At 38.9% G+C, this 20108-nt stretch overlaps 6 protein-coding genes and 1 long non-coding RNA gene across 9 annotated transcripts; 3 read left to right on the forward strand and 4 right to left on the reverse strand.

Moving 5' to 3' along the window:
- LOC124193255 (guanine nucleotide-binding protein G(i) subunit alpha) lies at positions 1-3342 on the reverse strand. 2 transcript variants are annotated; one of them, XM_046586987.1, is made up of 8 exons: positions 3220-3342; positions 2652-2795; positions 2394-2581; positions 2261-2332; positions 1984-2198; positions 1819-1913; positions 1565-1753; positions 1-1494 (listed from the first exon to the last, which is right to left on the reverse strand). In XM_046586987.1, the coding sequence occupies exons 2-8, from the start codon at positions 2770-2772 to the stop codon at positions 1304-1306; spliced, it is 1071 nt and encodes a 356-aa protein (XP_046442943.1). In that variant the 5' UTR covers positions 2773-2795; positions 3220-3342; the 3' UTR covers positions 1-1303. The 2 variants fall into 2 exon arrangements, with proteins under 2 accessions (XP_046442943.1, XP_046442942.1); XM_046586986.1 differs by having other exon boundaries at positions 2896-3239.
- A 2492-nt stretch (positions 3343-5834) lies between these two features.
- LOC124193256 (ecdysteroid-regulated 16 kDa protein-like) lies at positions 5835-7538 on the reverse strand. The gene is made up of 4 exons (XM_046586989.1): positions 7191-7538; positions 6738-6857; positions 6349-6518; positions 5835-6263 (listed from the first exon to the last, which is right to left on the reverse strand). Exons 1-4 carry the CDS (start codon positions 7285-7287, stop codon positions 6183-6185), a joined length of 468 nt encoding a protein of 155 aa, XP_046442945.1. The 5' UTR covers positions 7288-7538; the 3' UTR covers positions 5835-6182.
- Positions 7539-9389: 1851 nt separating this feature from the next.
- On the reverse strand, positions 9390-11132 carry LOC124192237 (keratin-associated protein 19-2-like). Of its 2 annotated transcripts, none has more exons than XM_046585440.1 (6): positions 10979-11132; positions 10253-10390; positions 9976-10198; positions 9864-9899; positions 9749-9796; positions 9390-9652 (listed from the first exon to the last, which is right to left on the reverse strand). In XM_046585440.1, exons 1-6 carry the CDS (start codon positions 10988-10990, stop codon positions 9591-9593), a joined length of 519 nt encoding a protein of 172 aa, XP_046441396.1. In that variant the 5' UTR covers positions 10991-11132; the 3' UTR covers positions 9390-9590. The 2 variants fall into 2 exon arrangements, with proteins under 2 accessions (XP_046441396.1, XP_046441394.1); XM_046585438.1 differs by having other exon boundaries at positions 9390-9661.
- Positions 11133-12905: 1773 nt separating this feature from the next.
- Positions 12906-13914, forward strand: LOC124192238. The gene is made up of 2 exons (XR_006873621.1): positions 12906-13318; positions 13434-13914. It is a non-coding gene; the product is annotated as an uncharacterized LOC124192238 (long non-coding RNA).
- A 473-nt stretch (positions 13915-14387) lies between these two features.
- Positions 14388-15179, forward strand: LOC124193287. Its single transcript, XM_046587049.1, has 2 exons — positions 14388-14442; positions 14544-15179. Exons 1-2 carry the CDS (start codon positions 14428-14430, stop codon positions 14874-14876), a joined length of 348 nt encoding a protein of 115 aa, XP_046443005.1. The 5' UTR covers positions 14388-14427; the 3' UTR covers positions 14877-15179.
- Positions 15180-16190: 1011 nt separating this feature from the next.
- On the forward strand, positions 16191-16895 carry LOC124193272. The gene is made up of 2 exons (XM_046587031.1): positions 16191-16300; positions 16384-16895. Exons 1-2 carry the CDS (start codon positions 16286-16288, stop codon positions 16732-16734), a joined length of 366 nt encoding a protein of 121 aa, XP_046442987.1. The 5' UTR covers positions 16191-16285; the 3' UTR covers positions 16735-16895.
- A 1472-nt stretch (positions 16896-18367) lies between these two features.
- LOC124191949 (keratin-associated protein 19-2-like) lies at positions 18368-19243 on the reverse strand. Its single transcript, XM_046585006.1, has 4 exons — positions 19125-19243; positions 18889-19024; positions 18637-18780; positions 18368-18564 (listed from the first exon to the last, which is right to left on the reverse strand). Exons 1-4 carry the CDS (start codon positions 19137-19139, stop codon positions 18548-18550), a joined length of 312 nt encoding a protein of 103 aa, XP_046440962.1. The 5' UTR covers positions 19140-19243; the 3' UTR covers positions 18368-18547.
- Between the last annotated feature and the right edge of the window lie 865 nt (positions 19244-20108).

Raw genomic sequence — 20108 nt, forward strand, 5'->3', positions numbered from 1 at the left:
CAGCTTGCATGCAAGTTGTATTGATACCATATACACAATATATCGGGGAAGACGATAGAAATCGTAAAAAAAAAGGAAGAGGCCGTCATAACTTCGTCGTCCCATTTTGCATACACTTAAAAAAATTGGAGAAAAAAAATCGTAATAAAAGGGGGAGGAGTCAAATATTTTTTTTGGGGGGGTGGATGAAAATACACACAGACACACAAAGGAAAAAAACAAAAGCCAAAAGAAATCGTTCGGAGTTAAAAAGAAAAGAGTAAGAAAGAAAAAAAACAGGGTTTGTTTTTTTGTATTTCGAATATATAAAGAATTATCAGGAACATCGTTCGAGCGATGCATCAGGGGCCAAATTGGAAGACATGCCAGGCTGGTTAAGTGAGAGGACGATCATTATCTAGACAAAAAAGCAATTTTCTAAAATAATTATCCACCGATCAATCAACGACCGAGTATCAAATATCTTGGATAGGAATAATAATAATGAAAAAAAAAAAAACGAGTCAAAAAGTAGTTGAGCATGTGAAGCGGAAATTGTTTGAAGGACTGTCGTTGGCAAAAATAGAGCTGGAAAGACCTGGACAGAATGAAAAAAAGAAAAAAAAAATGTTAAGGGCCCAGGCATGTGAAGGAATGTTAAGCCATAGATTAACAAGTAAAAAAAATAGATGGTCTGCATGGAAAAGCAGATAAAAGAGGAAGGATGGCGTGTCACGCAAAGAGTCTTTTGTTTTCTCTGATGGCGTTACGATCAAACAATTTAACGTTAAACGGGGGGGGGGGAGGAGGGAGGATGGCTGTGCGATGGGGAGGATTTTGGTTATTCAACGCGTCCGAACGGCAGGAGAATTTGTATGAAAAAAATGTAAGAGAATTCGAAATGTTTTGTGCTCTTTTTGTTTTAATATGGCAATCAAAGAGTGGTTGAGCTTCGTTTTTTGTTTTCTTTCTTTTTCTTCAAAAGGGATATTAGTGTCAATATCATTGCTCGAGCAAAACAAAAGAAATATCAACAGATTAAATTTCGAGTCGATCGAATAAAGGGAGGAAGCAATTATGTGCGTGATGGCCAGCGCAACGAGAGGGATGCTTACAGCGAATTTGTGTTGCGTTTCTTTCTTTCTTTTTCTTTCTTTTACGGGCCGACGATGAACGTACAGTTTACAAAATGATATTTTCAGACTAAGTTTGTGGTATCCAAGACAAAATCAATAATAAAGAGAGAGAAAAATAAGAGGGGAGAGTTTAAGATTAAGAGAGAGAGCTGGGATGGGATGGTGTGCACTGGCATCCCAGAATCGAATTAGAAAAGACCGCAGTCTTTCAAATTGTTCTTAATCACAACATCCGTGACCGCATCAAAGACAAATTGGATGTTGCTGGTGTCGGTGGCGCACGTAAAGTGCGTGTAAATCTCTTTCTGGTCACGACGCTTGTTTAGACTCTCAAACTTCATTTGAATGTAGGCCGCTCCCTCCTCGTAAGTGTTGGATCCTTGAACGCAAACGTCACACAAATTAGTTTCTGAAGAAAATTAAAAAGGACTTAAGTCAATTAAACTTACCTGGGTATTCGGGAAAGCAGATGGTGAGAGATGATTTGGTAATTTTCTCCTCAAAGAGATCCTTCTTGTTGAGGAACAGGATGATTGAGGTCTCCACAAACCACTTGTTGTTGCATATCGAGTCAAACAGCTTCATTGACTCGATCATGCGATTCATCTCTTCATCTTCGGCTAACACCAGATCGTAACCTGGAGCAAAGTATCAACAATAAAGCTCACAGAAAAGGGGAAATTAAGCCTGAATCTTTTCGTACCTGATAACGCCACGCAAAAGATGATGGCTGTCACTCCTTCAAAACAGTGAATCCACTTTTTACGTTCTGATCGCTGTCCGCCGACGTCAAACATCCTGTAGATTCAAATGAATTCGATGAGTTTCTATGATTTTCGAATGATGGAAAACAAGTGAATGATTGTACTTGAAACGAAGTCCTTTGAATGAAAAATGCGTTTCGATGATTCCTGTGGTTTTCACTCTTGTTCTCAGGACATCTTGCTGCGTAGGTACGTAGTTGGGTGCTGAGATACGGTCTAAGGCGTTGAGATAATAGGCAGCTGAATCGTTCAACTGGTATTCCCGGGAGCGAGAGAAACAATGCTGCACCCCTCCGTCCATCCACAATCGTTTCATTACCTAACGAACAGAATATTAAAGTTAGGATTTTTCAATTTACAAGGAAAGATGGATCGTCTTACCTGAGCCAAGTCATATGTAAGCATTCCTTCATCAGCAGCGCTTGCTAGTGTGAAAAATAGCCTGGCATCATCCTATTAGAAAAGCACCAGTTAACGCCTGAGGGCTGTATTCAAATTGAAGGTGATAACTCACCACGGCTCTACTGGAGTCTGCAAAGTTGATTCTGAGTTGGCCCATGGCACGAATGATGGCCATCAGACTTTGTATTGTGTTGCTGTATACTACAGGTCGATACTGTTCACATTCTTCTTTGGAATATCCAGTTTCATGGATGATTTTCATCTGTTTGACAATTGTACTTTTGCCTGATTCACCAGCACCTGTGAACAGAATCAGCATTATTAATGAATGCCACAAAAACTATGAGCGAGAAATCAATCAAGTACTCACCAAGCAACAGGAGTTTGACTTCTCGTGCAGCACGTTCCCCATCAGCCCTTAAATCTTTGTCAATCTTCTTGGATCGCTCAACCGCTTCTTTGTCGGTTGTTGAGCTAACCGCACAGCCCATGGTGAAAACTGTTTTGAGCGAACCTGCAAATACAAAATGTGGAAATTGTTAATCAAACCCAAGCCTAGCAAAATGATTTTTAAAATGCTGTATAAACCACAAAAAGGAATAACTGTCACTAACACTAATTGTTTGTAAAGGTGAACTAAAATGGAAACAAATCCAAAAGAAAACCAAAAATTGTCGGTTAAACTTTGAGAGGTGTCTGATTGTAACGGAGCTTGGTTAAAACTTTCAAACGGCCACCGAGTCGTGTCAACAGTTCAATCCAAGTCACGAACTCGAGTGAATCTAAAATCGATGGTAATTCGAAAAGTGAGACAAGAGCGATCGGAACAACGATTTGATATTCGATGTCTCTTTTGTCAAAAGGAAAAGATTTCAAGTTTCAAAACGCAAGTTTTGACATTTTTGATTCTTTTCCAACAGTAAAAAAACTCAACTTACGCTGCACTGCAGTCAAAGGCGGGGCAAAACTCGAACGTTGCCGTCCGTTGCCATATTTATTTGCCGCTTTTGGCAACGCAGCTTCAACACTCAAAACCCGCCTCTCCTCTTCTTATTTTATTTTTTTTGCTCGACCCCAAATCACAGCAGAGAGAGAGAGCATTACAGCATAGTAGACTGAATAGAGTCTCTTATTCACTATTATGACGCCACGGTCGTGTGAATAGACGGTTGCCCGATAACCGTTACGAATTCGCCACACTCTTGGGGTTCAGCGCGTCGTTTCCATTTTTGATTTTCCCCCACTGCTCCCACTGCTGATTGATTATTCCCTGATCTTGGCCGCTTCCCTGCTGCGTTGCTTTGACAAATGGTATTCGTCCAGAAAATAAATTTAGAAAAAAAAAAATGAAATCAACGTCTTGAGACTGTAAATTCGCTCCTGTTTATTTGGCATATAATTACAGGACATTAAAAACCGGTTTCCTACAACGGTTGGCCTGACACGGCCAGCCTCCATTGTGTCGGTGATGAGCTGTACTCACAACTGGGGGGGTATATATGAAAAAGGGACGAAAGGAGCTTCTACAGCACACAAATCGACCGGAAATACTTCATCACAGGCACACGGTCTTTTATGGGTATGCGCTTTTTTTTACCCGGTTCAGTGTTCTGCCTGTTTTTCGTTGGGTTTTGGTGTGTTCAATGAGGAAACCGGAACCCTCGTTTCGTTTGTATATCTCTTGGAACTTTACACGACGAGGCCGCGCCCTGATTTCTTTTTCTCCATTTCCTCAGCAGCATGAATATATTCATGTTTCTGGGTCTTTTTTCTTTTTTTTTTTAAAACAGATGCGCGCTCTTCGAGCTGTCTCTCTTGTAAACAAACAGACGCGCCGACAACTTGTGTGAGACGTGATTCATATCGAAGTGAGGCTGCTAGACCACCCGCTACGATTTAACATTTTGTTGCAAATGGTTAAAAGGAAAAAAGAAGAAAACGATTAAAGCCATCCCACCAGCATGTAGCATGCGATGATCCCGTCGCAGTTGCTTCTTTTGGTACTTGTTTAACACTATGATGACGTCAAAGGAATATAAGGAGAGAGAGGGCGCTTTTATATACTATAGCGGCTAGTGATAATCGGAAAAATATCCTTTTTTCGAAATCTGAGATCCGCGTCGTCGCGTTTCCCCCCTTGGGATATGTCAGTCGTTCGTATGTACATTCGAAATTGAGGAAATTCTCATCCAGCGGCAGCAGTATAGCGCCCGTTGCCATCAGCTGGTTGGTTTTTCCCATCCATTATTTCTTTTATGTGACTGGTGTGTGGGTGCAAAGTCTTTTAGGTTAGTCACCACCACACTTCCGCATATTGGTTTTTAACTTTTTAATGAAGCCCTTCGTCCTCTATTCCTTTTTAATCGTCATCAATTTTTAAGAAATTCTCCCAATATTAAAACAAAAACCTAATAATATTTAAAAAAAAGTAATGTTTAAAAAAAACTTGAAAATATTAATAAAAAGTCTAGATTAAAAAAGGAATGACACATTGAAATGTTCAAGACGGCTTGACAACCATCCGATAACGAATGCCACACATTTTTGTGGCAGTATATGTGAAGTGTATGCGAATCATTTCCAGCATAAACTGCCAATCTCGTCCAATATCGAATTTGGAACGCCAAACAATAAATTAGGTTACTATACTACTGCATAGCTATATGTTTTTTTTGTTATATTGTCTAGCTGGGCATATTTCTGGTTTCTTTCAATGCTGTCTTATATAGCATCGTAATAACACGTTCCGGTTATTTTGCAAAGGATCCTCTCTTTTTTTTATATTATATTTGTTTTCAAGAAAACGGGTGAAAATGTAGGACGCCAGAGAAAGAGATAGAAAAAGACTGCGACGAAAGGATAAAATTTGAAACGACCATTCGCGGATAAAAGTTATGGGAGCTTAAATTTTTTTTTTTCAAGTCCACTTAAATAAGAATTTATAGCTTCTATATATATATGCTGTGAATACATTTCTTTTCTTTCTTATTTTTTGAAATAGAAAACATTCCAGCTGTGGGTAACAATCCATTTGCTGATGCCGTTTGACCAAGCAAGAAAAAAGGGGAATTTGTATACAGGCAGTTGCGGAATGCATTGTGTACTATATTTGTATGCATCGCTATATCCAGCAGTTTTGTTCACGGAGCGTAAATATCGCGCCCATAAAAACTGATGGAAACACATAAAGGACGTAAGACTGTGCGTTCCAGCTAAATGTAATGTACGTTAACCAAACGGTCGAGAAAAAAAAATTCACGGAAGCCCGGCGTTTGAGAAGAATTATCAATTCCTACTCAAATTTCCAGGAAGTCTACAACAGGACGAATTTTTCATTCTTCAACATCAACCAATTATCAAATAGGGTCCGAGGGTCTTCCGTCAAAACAGAGCTGGATCCGATTTCAAATATAGTTTACTGACCTTGCTCAGAACTATTACATAACAGAGACTAATATTATGAGTAGGTTGAATAAAAATAGACCATGTTTTTATATAGTGTCGTGATTCACCTTTATGTTTGAGTAAAATTTTGCTGAATAAGAATATCAGGTCCCTTTATGAAACTGTATTGCCCAAACAGCGCAAGTATATAATAATGGCTACAACACACGACTCGTCCTCTCTATAATAAGCTTTTATTCAATGTTGGATTATGAAATCATTGAAGAAAAGCATTTCGTAATAGGCCTGCCTATAATAACAGTCGATACTACCTCCACCAAAAGATGTGACACAAAATTATTCCCAATTCGTACAGGTTAATTTTTAAAAAATTGCAGCAATATAAATGCTAGAATCGATCATGGCACGATTTCAATGTAACGATCTTCAAAGGCTTGCGATTCTTTTATTCAGTGGGGTCGTCTTATATTTATATAGCACTGCCATTTCCCGCTATTTAGTTCAAAATCTGGATGGGGAACTGGAAGCACATGTTGAAGGGGGCGGCGGTCAATTTCCATCTCACATCGTAGCGGCGCTATAAAATTCATAAAATCACATGCAGGTCATTTATCAAGTAGCCCATAAATATCTTGGCGTGTTTTTAATATGTATATACATACCGTAGGGAATCCTCGGCTGACGGGAAGATTGTAGGTGTAGGTTTGGGCAACATTGGGTTGCAGGGGGCAATTCATGGTTGCGCAAGCGTTGGTATTCATGTTGGGCAGAGGAAGCTCCAGCATTCTGTTAGCCCAGAAAGCTCTTCCAGTGACTGCGGTCGCTGCGACAGCTATAAACGGGATGTGAACAAGAATTGAATTAGATAAATGTATCAGCGCAGAATGGAACTTCTCAAACCGGATAGTGAATTCGAGATAGCGATATACTATAAGGAAGCATTCACTCGTTTGAGATAAATAGTTGAACCTTGGAGTATCTATACTACACAAGCAGGAAACGGCAACATTGATTCGGCACAAATGCGAACCCGGTTGTTAGCTATACTTACTCGGTTCGAAATCAACTTCAATGGTGACATTGGTTCCCTTTTTCAAAATGCATGGGCGGCGTTGGGCAGCCTCGGGGCACGGAGTGATACGGACTTCCTTGATAGTTGCAGTTCCATAGTCTATATTTTGAAATCGCATCGGATTAGTTGCTTATGTATACTGCTGATATCATCGTCTGTCCGTTTCCATGTTACAAATAAGATAAGAATTTTACGCGAAATTTGGTGAACATGTTCAGTACTAGTACATTTTCCCATGAGTCTTATTCATTCCAAAAATTTGAAACAACCCATCGAAATTCGCCAAAAATCCATCTGGGTGTATGGAGCGTTATTTTGTTAAGATTTGAACATTTTAAATTGGTTAATTTGATGAAATTATTAATTGAAATGTGCTAATAATGCAAAAGAACACGATAAAGTAAAGGATGACAAATATTTAGGTAGACTTACTTCCTCCTCTCTGGCACGCAGCAACCGAAAGAAGTTTATCGGCGTAAATGACGCTGGGAAGGGCAATGAGAACGAAGAGCAGTAAATGGTTGGCCATTCTGAACGAGTTAAGGTCTTGGGAGCTACTGTTTACGAGCTACAGAAGTCAACTGCGATACAAACGCGAGCACGAGAAGAGATTGTGAACCGCAAGGCTCATCCAAGTTTAAATAGGCGGCTGGTGGGCTCTTCCCCCCTCCAATAGCAACCACTTGTCAATTATAGACACATGTGTATCCTACGTCAATGCTCGTTCGACTTTATGGGCGGGGTTTCTTGTGCCCACTATATTCTGACCAACGGCTACTGTCAATTTCAAATATCCCACATGACCCCAGCACCAATATACACAGTCGTGATCTACTTAAATTATTTTTTCCCGTACTCTTTGTAAAATATTTTTAATCGTGTTGTTTCGTAGTGAGTCACTTTTATCAACCCGTTCGTTTCCGATCCAATGACCCTGAAATATCAGTTCAAATCGGCCATAGCGTTACGCCAACATCGTAAACAGGAACTGTAGTCGGGTCTCATGGAAACTGATATAAATTTATAATAAGCTGCCAAGTGGCAACACGCTCGTCTACTACGAATGACAATACACGTCTGCCATGCACAATTAAAGACAGATAAACGTTGATATATTTCGCTTATTATCACTAACCAGACAGAGCGACACATTCTAGGTCAATGCTGAAGAGAACAATTTTCTTTTACAGCTTGGACTGCTTGGTTGACAATAAAACATATGTGTGAACAATTGTAGCATGAAAATGTTAATCTATAGCGGACCGGATAATACTACCCAACTGAGACTATAACAATAACGAAAGGACATTTTATTTTTCAAATTTAATGTGACTGTCTTTGGACTATCTTTTTTGGACGTGTGAGAAAAACAAGCGATGAAATTTGGGCATCTGTTCGTCTTGAGAAGAATCACGTGACTCCGAGTCACTGTCAGACATCAGCAAGCTGGTTGGAGAGGTCAGATTTCCGCAAAAATATGATGCTTTCAAGAAAATGAACTACGTACCGAGGGGTCCGCGAGTATTTAGGCTACACGCTACACATTGTGTGGGGAAAGTACACGGAGGATTTGTTTATTGATCTTAGTCATTTCCGCATCTATAGCGACATAAGCTTACACGGGAGGATGACAGTAGGAGTCTTAGCATGGTTTAGTTTTCTTGGTCCGAAGGTTAAACAAATTTTGCAAATCAAGCCTTTCTTTGATTTTGTTTTGTCCTAGTTAATAATGCGCTGAATTCAATCAGCTCATTCTGATTTTGAAATCCGGAATGCAGTAAGTGTGGATATGAATTTGTTTTAATTAGCTTGAATAGCGTGGTGGTTCTGTTATTATGATGACAACCGTACTTTACGGAAATCCAAATGACCAATGATTTTTTTGAAAAAACCATTCGGCTAATGATATGTATGTGTATGGTTAATCTATTGCGGTCACGTGAAAAATATGTCGTTGCCATAGTTAGGGTATATTCTTCGAACTTGTTGCCACGACAAGAGAGGACCTATCGGCTATTACAGAAATTGACAAATATTCTACCAACGTCCCGACAAATATTCCGACCGTCATCCGAAACCATTAAAGAGTGGAGACTTTGAATTGGTCGCATCAAAGTATAATTCATAAGGATTTAGTTAGAAGAGCTCATTAGATATTTCTCTATCTCATATAGAACATTTTCTTCGGGGCGGGTTTAGGGACGGGTCGAGGGGTTCGCGGGCCAACCCGAGATGTGACACCATCTAGTAGTCAGACAAGGTGTCTCGTAACTCACGCGCTGGGATATGGCTATATGAAAAAAACTAAGCGGCTCAAAAAGTCGAGTTAAATTGGAAAAAATCATCGTTAAAATGTTTTTAAATGCCCTTAACCAAATATTTGACTTAGGAAATAACCCGACCTGGGTAACGCATGGGTCAAGTGGGACGAATCCTTTTTTTAAAAGGTAAGTCGACTTTTAAAATATGGGGAAAATCATCGACAAATTTCAAGTGCCTTCAACCCGTTTTTTTTTACCCGTTACATAACGCTATAGCTAATGCTACATTCTCTCTAAAGATGGCTCTAAAGATGCTTCATTTAGAATTTAAAAAACATAATGCAAGTCGTTCCTTTTATATTTAGTAAAATTATTCTACATCTTGTATTTTAAATGAATATTTTTTTTAAACTGTACATTGAATTCAACAGTGGATACATGTACAGTATACAGTATATCATACGCTTAGTAATATTCCATATGGATTGATTTTTACTCAAAACAAAGGTTTGCATAGGAATTATTACGTTGACCCGATTATTGATGGGATTTTAGATTTTATTTGGCTTTGTTAACCAGCCACACCCACACTAACACCATTGACTCCATATCCAATACCGTATGTGCCGCTTCCTACGAGTCCTAAGCAAGAAATTTAGTCTTTTAATTTATGATACAGTTAATGTTATCCATATGAAATTAAAATCTAATGAACATTGGGCTCCTTACCGTATCCGTTATAGCCCGTACCATACCCAGGGTAACTACCATAGCCACCTAAAAAATGTAAAATGAAGTCGTGTTAAACTATTTAAGTAATGAAATCATGTATGATATTAAATACCGTAGCCGTTGTTGTATCCGTATCCATTTCCATACCCTAATAGAATTATACATAAATTAAGCAAATGAATATAACTTAGACGCAAAAGTTTGTGAAAGATTATTTTACGGACCATTGTTGACGGAAGGATAAGGCGCAAATCCGGAATATCCATATCCCGGATAACTTCCGCCGCCGCCGTAGCTTCCTCCGGGATATGTCGGGTACACTGGAGGAACATAGCTTCCTCCACCACCATAGCCTCCCCCATAGCCTCCCCCATAGCCTCCCCCATAGCCTCCCCCGTAGCCTCCACCATAACCATGTCCATTTCCGTAAAATGGGCTCGCTAAAGCCTATAAAATTACCGTTAAAATAAATCCAAGTCAATTTGAATTATTCGAATTTACGGTTTTCTTCGAGAATCTCGGGTCGACTGATAGAGATTGACTTTTCGCTTCTGGGTCATTTTCTGCGGTCGAAGTTGAAGCCGGCGCCGAAAAAGCCACAGCTGTTAAAGAAAGTAAGCCCAAAAGGACGGATGTGTTCTAAAATGAAAAACACAAAAGAGAAAAATTAAACTTTCAATCCCTAAACAGGATTTCTTTTCAAGTCGTGAAACGTTATCAGAACAAAAAAACATTCAGGTGAAACAACATACAATTACACGTATGCGATGTAATAACAGGCGTTTCCTGTGTCATAAAGCGGAACAGGAAAGTGTCTCTATCGATAGCGATCCATAGGATTATGTCAATATATTTTAAAAAACGTCATCCTCGAACAATTGAAATTTTTTAATTTGAACGAAACAGAATTAATGTAATGTAATTTATCGTCGGTAGGCATTAAACGGCGCCTTACTGACGGGTATTCAATTAGTTTTGTATTTAATAAAATGGTTTACTTTACAATTAGAAAATAAATTTGCGTAATGCTGGATGAATTTGTCGTTTGAAATCAAATTTCCAGCTGATTGTGACAGCGCAGTGTTAATTTCAATAAATGAACTGAATTGAACGCGGATAAGTGTTTTCTTTAAAATGAAAATGAGCTGCCAGCAACAGAACTATACCGACGTTACATGTCACGAAACAATCTAAAGTTAATTGAAAAAAAGATTTGTTGGGACTTACCAGCGGCCTCATGTTGATATCTCGAGATACTGATGGTCTGACAAGTACCGAACGTTATTGCGTACTACAACCTCATTAGTGGAGTACTGCCTATTTTATACTCCATCAAAGTGGGACGGCAAAGTTGACTTCCGGTCTCACCTCTGTCAGTAGGCTAAGTAAAAAACAAAACGGTTATTCGCTTTCCCTTTTGAGTGAACAAATAGCACACACATGGTTGGAAATCCACGCCTTATGTTAAAGACTTTTTTACGTCCTGTACGGTTTGTTCCTGATCAACTAATACGAGTACTCCTCCGTGTCAAAATACACAACAAATAAAAAGAAAGCAAGATAATGTATGGCTAAAGAGCCAATCGCATTCCGGCAACGAAACTCCAAGGTTATGTAATCAGACACTCCACCCGAAACTTAGTGCTGGTGTGTGATGACATTACCCTAGAATACAGCTAAGATAATAACTTTCGCTTTAGTCGGCTCTATAGTGCTGTTACTATAGTACTGCAAACTATTTTTCCGTTTCGCTTTCATCTTAGTAATTTAACCTTATCCCCGCCCGTTAAACAAAAACTGCACACGCATATAGTTTGAACACAGACATCACGAGCTCATTCCGGAGACCTGCTAGACTTGGACAATAGTTTTAGCTTTTGCCCCATTCCTGTAAATAAAGCAAAAGACTTGAGTGTGAAAATCAAAAAAATATTCTTGAAATTGCACCACATTTGATTAATCTTAGGTTAATTGCAAGCACAGTTATTCACAAATAATAATTAAATGAATATAGCTTTAAGCTTAATAAAATTCTCGGTGATGTCATTAGCAAATTTACCGGAGCGGTTCCTTTTGGAATTACGTATAGCTTTGGTTTCATCCCCTTTAGCATGTTAAACAAAACTACAGGTAAGTTTGAATATGGATGGGCATGGACATTGGACCGTTTTCGCGGTAGGAGGGAAAGTACCTGTGGAAATGACAATAGCTTGGCTAGCGGCCAGGTAATAGACACTTTTTGTCCTTGCGTTATTAATACAGGTTCGGCACGTAAAAACCTGCGTTTGCTGGAATGGTGCCATATCGTTGCACTTTTTTCAATGTCAATGCTACGCTGTTGTACGCGATGCGGGCATGAGATCACGCAGGACGAGATTCTGTGTTGTAGCCTTAAAAGAGGCGGGTGGTAGGTGTGTACGTGAAAAATCCTGGTGCGATTCTTTTATGGTCAGTCAGATTTCAATGTCGCCAAGGTCTCAATCGAAGAAACATCTTTGTAACCGGAATAAAACCAGTTATATCGTTGGTCATAAAAGAGCAGAGGGGAAAAATATCGCCAAAACAGTCTAATCGATTTCTAATCATAGTTTTCTCTTAGATGTAAGACTTAACTCAAATGTTATGTCAATTTTCTTTGAACAAGATTTCAGATTGTTTGCCAAGAGTATGGCCGGTATACATTCAAAGGGACGAGGGTTCAATCGAAACTGAACTAAGAGCAACAAAATAAAGTATTGCGTGGTATTTTACAGTTAGACATATGTGGTAACTCTACTGACAGTAGACCATGAAGCAAATAGTGATAGTATTTCTCGGACGATTTGAAAATTTCTTCAATAACCTACAGATGGGAAAAACCAAGGGAAAAAGGGGCCTCGTTTTGTAACTACAAATTTGTTGCCTTAGAGAGCTGCAAGCATGGGCCCCTTATCATCTTGTACATATACAATGAAATGCATTAAATCAGCCAGTGTCCGTATGGCGTGTTGACAAAAACAAACAAAAAAAAATCCTTCATAAAATCTACTATTCTACTACTCCAATCTGAACTATAAGTTCTTTCTACTCAACTGCTGTTGTTCTGCTCCGTGCCGTCGCCCGTCTAATGTGCCGACAATTCTTACGAAAAACCTTCACTCCGTTGGTGCACCGCGATAAGCTCGGCCATTGTCAAGGCTACGCGAACATCAGCACCACCAAGACGTACCTGAGAGGAATTGACAATTGCGTGAAAGAAAGGATGAACCGGACACACCTCCTATAGCTTCTTCTTCCCTCCTCTCGTCTCCAAAATGATTCTGGGAATCATTTGGTTTGGTAGGAGATGGGTTAGTTTGAGCGATAATAAATTGCATTTCGCAACTCTTGAACTTCGAATTCCCGCCAAAAAGAGACGCGTACTGGAACATCACAGCAGAGGTTTCAAAGAAATTCGGCGCTAATATAAAGAGGAGCCAAGCGACAACTCGGCATCAATACTCTCTCCGAGTCTCCGGATCGAATTTCACTTCAACCCAGAGATCCAGCACCAGTCGACGCGCCACATTCAAAATGAACCAACTTCTGGTAATGTTACTTTTTTTTTTTTTTAAATCTGTTTAGTTATACAATATGGCTTATAAGTTTTTGTGTTTTCGCTATTGAAACACGTACCTCGTACGTGTTGGTGGGCTGTCAACAGTTTTTCTTCGTGCTGATGATCGTTGCCTTGGCAGTCCTCGGTGATCCAGCAGTGTACAGCAATCCGTGGATGCTTCGTAGACCTTTCTACGGTGCGGAGTTCAGGAGACAGGAGATTCCTCGTGCTAGCGTCAGCCAAGGCCATCTAGGATTTGGTGGCATCATTTTTGGTTGATGGAGATATTGCTATTCAAAACCATAAATACAGTAATTTGATTAATTTGCTGTTGCAAAAAATGTTTTAGTTCCATCTATATGAAATGCAGCGCATTATTTAATATTTACACCAATATATTGAAACTGTTAACCATATCGCTTACAATAGTTGCACAATTCTTATTACTTCGATTTGTCTTATATTTACACTTTTCCCTTGTTGACAGTGAAATGTTATTTGAGAGATTTTTGTTTGATTGTCGCTGTGATTTAAAAGTAGCGATATCTCACTGAATGATGGAAAAATACATCTGGGAATGAATTAACGTAATGAAATTTTCGTTTCTATTTAATAATTTAATTTCATATTTTAAAAAAGTGAAATAATCAAAGATGTATAAAAGTTTACCATTCAGGTGAACAGATGGCGGAACGAAATAACAAAAAATTACATTTACGTTTAGTCAAATAAAATGGAAGTGAGAAACCCTTTCAATAAAAGTCTTTATATGGTCAAGGGGTCATCAGTCTATTGGTTATAATGATGCCGACCGTTGTTTGTTTTTCCTCAACGAAATTCACGGCGCCAATGTCAAGGCTGGTATTTAATCGATAAAATTAGGTATGCACTATGCAGGTAACACCAAGTGCGGCAAAAGAAACAGAGAGAAGAAACAATCGCGTATACATCACTGATTGTAGCAAGAAGACAACGATTATTTTTCTAGACTTCTAACACCTCTAGCGTCTTCCATAAACTATTTACCTGTATCAGCGAGTATATAAAGCCGAGCAGTAAACACCAAGAAATCAAACGAGTCTCAGCTTCGGTGAACAAAATGTCGCACTCCTGGGTAAATAATATTTACATATAGTTAATTAATTTGTTGTCAAAAGAATTGAACTTGATTTTAAATTTATTGCTCTTATAACCACTCAAATTGAATGTACGCAGTTGTATTTCTGCCTCGCCACTGTGATGGTCGTCTCTGTCGTCGACGGCACATTTTTCTATTTTATTCCCAACAGGAATCTTCCGCAACAATTTTATAACAAGGACATGGGGTTCATCAGAACGACATCGTATCAACCTGGAAGAACGGATGGGAGAAAAGACGAGGTTTCTTGGGTTTCATCCCACCGCAGTTACTACTACCCAGTTGGGCCGAGTGGTCCGATCCCGCCCTTTGAATCTTTGGAAAATTTCGAACGGCCCCCAGTGGACATCTACGATCAACAGTACGGCAATGCAGCAGCTCCCGGATTTGGTGGCATATTGTTCGGTTGATTTCTTTTGATTCCAACATATGTTTGTCAACAATTAATTAATTATTTTATTGTTGATTATGGCCTCAACAATATTCTATACTTACATGATTTTCCCCCCTATCTACATCAATATGTGATAGACTCACATGACATGTTTTAATAATACAAATAGTGGGCTTATCGATTTTATTATTCGCCTACCTACATCTAGCCAGACGTGAAATTCACGAAAGTGATAATATTTCATGCGCCTTATAATTTATTGCTTGCCGTTAACTACCCCAGTATTATTCCGTTAGACAATAAATTAATTGCGCTTCAAGACAACCTCTATCATTGATTCCCTTTTAAAAACTAGCTGAACTTTTTCCCACACATCATGGTGAGGGGAACAGGGTATTCACCGAGATTTCGCTTATGTCATCGTCATCTTGGAGCGAGTGTACCGCGGTATACCGGTAACAACACCCTGAAAGGCGTCGATCAAACACTTCAACCATTCGGAATTCGGAATTAAATTACGTATGGCAATAATAATAATTCAATCCCTTTTAAGTTAATATGTCTTTAGTCACGCAGTCGTGTTGATATAAAATTATAATGCCGATATGACGGTCAATAATTCAATTTAGCAATAACAGCAAACAAAGCCACAAGATTCCGATTTAGTTGTTTCCTCAAGTGGCTCCCTTTAACAAATTTATCAGAATAGTATAAAAGATATGGACTTACAATATCCTATATCAGAATCCTTACGGGAGCAGCTGTTGGAGTGGAAGTGGCAAATAATCGGCGACCCTATTATGCATCACTATTATCCGACTTCCGGTTACAGCAATGGTTGCACCTGCAACGGCTAATGGAAAAAAAAACATTTGAAACTGTTAAATACTGGACCGTCGTTATCGGGTCGTGGTTTTCTTAATCTTCTAAGGATTCAATTAGTTGAAGTGTTAACAGTTAACACAATTCTGAATCTCTTTTCCTTCTTTAATTCTTTTATTATTTCTGGAATATGTTTGCCCTCTATCAAATTTACCACCATAGTTTTCTTGTCAAATATACACATCGATGCAAGTCTTAAGCAATTTACCCTTGAATTCTTTGTCATTCATAAGTAAACATATTTGCCCATGTCAACACACCGTTCCTTGAGCAAAATCCGTAGTCCGCTCAGCCATCAGGAAGCAGACGCAACTCATAAAAAGACTAAAGTCATGCTGATCAACAATTCAATAAAGCTCGATGAAGCAATTGAATGAATCCTCAGAATCTTTTGTTTACTATAAGCGGCTAACAGGTTCGAGACCGGTGCTATATAATGCGGTATAAAAAGCAGGACAATGCACGAGTCTTGTCACCTGTGGCGCGCCAGTTGTCACGACGTTGAGCAGCAGCACCTTATAGTACTACTCTCCGAGCTCAATTATGAAGGCTTTCCGGGTAAATATTTTAATTGACTATTGTTAGATTTCTTAAATTCTTATTCGTATGATTGAAACGTTTTGTTTCCCCCCTTGAAACAGTTTGTTGTGATTCTTTTGGTTTGCTTCTCGGCACTTTTAAACGCGCCGGTAAATGCTAAACCAACGCCTGATGACGGAAGTTATACAGGATCAGCAAGCCTTGATGTTGAACCTTCACCTTTCATCGACGAAGAGAACGATTATTATTCTTCATTGCCCGAATTGACCCGTTCACGAAGAAACCGCGGACACGGCCATCACGGCCATCATCACGCCGGATTCGTCGCCGGAGCGGCCACCGGAGCTGTGATAGCGAATCATAACGAACCGAACTATTATGCACCAACCTATTACTATCCGACAACTTATTATCCATCGAATAGTTATTATGACGGGTACTATTACTACTAATTAGCCACTACTAAATATGCTGACAATCACTTTGTTATTTACAATTCTTATTTAATCTAGCTGATGATGTTTGAGTTGTCAAATGTCTTATGTAGAACGATATCTTTTCCAACTCATTAATACACATCAATACAGCCAAAAAAGTTTTACTTCTACCTCGTTAAACTCGGTTATGCTCACTCGGTACTGTCCGGTATTTTTTGTTTTCTAGATCTGTCTGAATTCGAGTATGTTCTAGCTGAGAAATAGGAGTTCATTTTGATCTGTTACGTCAGAATTAAACCGGCCCCTCTTGCATAAAAATTCACTCTGCATGAAGTGTTTCAAGATAAAACATTTTCGAATGATTGATTGTTTACCCACAGAAAAAGTTGTGGGGTACAAAACAAGCCTGATCTGCAGTCGTTCTACGAAATGATTAAAAAACCCTGACTGAGTAAACAAAAACGGCAAGTGAAAACAGTCCCAGTCAACCGCATAGCACAGGAAAATTCATACCCCATATCTAACGATTGATAACCAAAGCCACCAAATAGTAAAAAAAATAAGAAGAATAGAGAGAAATTTGCCCTACCTTTCTGCTTGCGAATACGGCCAGGCATTTGCAAGTGCTTCATTCGTAGAATAGTTGAATCCACCTAGCCTCACATGGGGTACACGAGGACAAGAAAGGGGACAAAGAGATCCGTAACTCGACCGAATCTGTAGTTTCTGTTTCTCCAATCTAATGGGGTGCTGTTTATCTAAATAAAAAATACAAAATGGGTTACAAACAATATTGACAACAACAACAAGTATAAGGAAAAGTTGAAAAATGAGACAGAGGGTAAACCCTATAATTGTTAATAAACAGGAGAATTTAAGGATTCCATGTATGCAAGTCATGCACCATCAAAATATATAGCAGCACAGGTTAATAAAAGTAGCAAAAATCATTAGCAAAGTGATGATACTGAGATTGTTGCTGATATAGGTTAATACCAGCACGATGAAAACTGGCATGACGGATGGCTCAGGCCTTAAATCTGCACAAAGGTAAAGGTTATACATAGAGCAAACAAACTGCCATGCATCGACAGAGTGCATGCATGATAAATGCTGGTCAAGAAAACAAGAACTAACACATTTCACTTTTGGAACAGATTTATCTTTTTTAAGGCTCCCATAATCATTCTACTATTTGAATTCTTAGTTTTATAGTTTTATTTACCTGCTAAACAGCATGCCATAGTATGTGTCTTAGCCATTCTTAAAGATACGGACCACAGTTTTTGTAACTTAATTTGTTGTGCTTTTGTTCATGCAGCACGTACGTTTCCAAAAAAGTGAATGTTTGTTTTTGTTTTTCTTTGTTTGATACAAGCAGTAGGTGCCGCCTTTTTTCTTTGTTATCTTTGACTCCCGTTTCTTTTCTGTTTTTTGAAACTTGTAAAAACATTTGAGCAGACGACATCAATCTTCTTCTTATTAAGATATCGATAGAATTTTAATCGACCCATTCCAATCCAACGATCAATAAAGCGGTTTTCTCACTCCTGCACTCCTTGACAGCTGAAATGGCCAGGATCGTGATTATTTTAGTTTTGGAAGTCAATAGAGAATAATAACATTGAAATAAAGAAAAGAAAAATAATTGTGCTTGCCAAAATCAGAAAGTTTATTGCTGGTGGTTTCTGTTGGTTTCAAATTTTGTTCCTTAAGAATAGATAACAAATGCAAAACAAGTAACAAAAACAGATTAACAGGGTAACAAATATTCGTGGCGAATACTCAATTCGGAGAAACCTGGAACAAGGTTGAAAGAGACGTCAACCTATTTGCGGCCGTAACCTGCGACAACAAATCAAATGTGTAATTACATGCAGAACGATAATTATAAGTTTATTGAATTAATTAATTTACCGTGATGATGGTGATGATGTCCGTGCCCGTGCCCACCGTAACCACCGTATCCCCCGTATCCCCCACCGTAGTTTCCGTAGCCTCCGTAGTTTCCGTAGCCACCGTATCCGCCATATCCGCCATATCCGCCATAACCTCCATATCCTAAATAAATAAGAATTAATATTTATAATAATTTAATAACTGAAATGAGGATGATTGAGAATCTACGTCTACATGACTAAGCATTAAATGTAGTCAGTAAATATTTACCCTGGCTATGATGTTCCGCAGTCGCCAAGTCGTCGACGCCTTGATCCTCGGCACTACTTTCAACTGCAACTATTTCATCTCCTGGAAAGGGCATGCTAAGAACGCAGTGAACCACCATAAGGCAGACTAAGAGTAACTAGAAAAAGACATAAGAGTGTTAATAAGTTATACATGATATAAGAAATAAAATATAACTTGAGCTGCAACTGAAAAAGTTTAGTGCAAATTTGTAATACCTTGTAGCTGAACATTTTCGCTGCTGTAGAAGAGTTGGATCGTTGTTTGCTTCTCGATTGAGAGTGTTTTAGTCAATGCTAGCACCTGGCTTATATACCATACCAGTCTGAAAGAACTGAAGGTATGCTCATTCTTTGTCTGTCACGCGTGCATTTGTTATTGTTACGGATTATTATTTTTTGCCATGGAGGAATGAACTTAGCTCTACTGGAAGCTTCGTTCCCTGTGTGAGTACGAGTACTTGCTCATGGTTTTCCCCCATAGAACCGGCCCAAACTAGTTTTATAATACCGGTTTAATGGCTGTTTGTGTGTGAAGGGACTTCCCTCACACCCGGCCTCGAGCAAGAACTGACATCAATTTAGATCGTCGTCCCGGAACCGCCCGCAACTTTTATTATAAATTCAGTTTTCTTTTTAATCTAACATTAAGTAGTTCACGCCATCAAAGCGCTTGAAATACGAGTGTCACGAAATTTTGTAGATATAACTCCCCCTCCCCCATTGACTTATATGAAATTGCAAAATATTTGTTTTGCTTTGTCACTATGTCAAGCTTGAGTGAGACGGAAAATCCGATTTTTATTTCGGAACAAAATTATTATATGGCAATGAACCAGCCATGGGCGCAATAGTTTCGTTCGTGCATCCAAGCTTCATGCTGTTTCGAGCGTTATTCAGTTAAAAATTGCCCTTGTTCGATAGCCAAGCCGAAATTGGACATCACAATTATTTACAGCGCCCTTCGTTTCATTCCGATGATCAGCGACGTTTTTTTGCTTTGCCGCCCCAAATGAAGTCACTGTTCTCGACACCGCAGAGTCATTTTCAAAGCAGTAAAAACCGAATCTGGCGAATTTTTGTGAATCGAAGTATTACGCAATGACCACAATGACAACTATAGCGAACTTAGATTCAAATAGCGAATGCTAGAAAATTTTATAGACGTTTTTGCATGACACAAGCAGATGCAATAAAGAAATT

This window comes from Daphnia pulex, chromosome 4 (genome assembly GCF_021134715.1).
Source record: "Daphnia pulex isolate KAP4 chromosome 4, ASM2113471v1".
In the NCBI taxonomy this organism is placed as follows: domain Eukaryota; kingdom Metazoa; phylum Arthropoda; class Branchiopoda; order Diplostraca; family Daphniidae; genus Daphnia; species Daphnia pulex.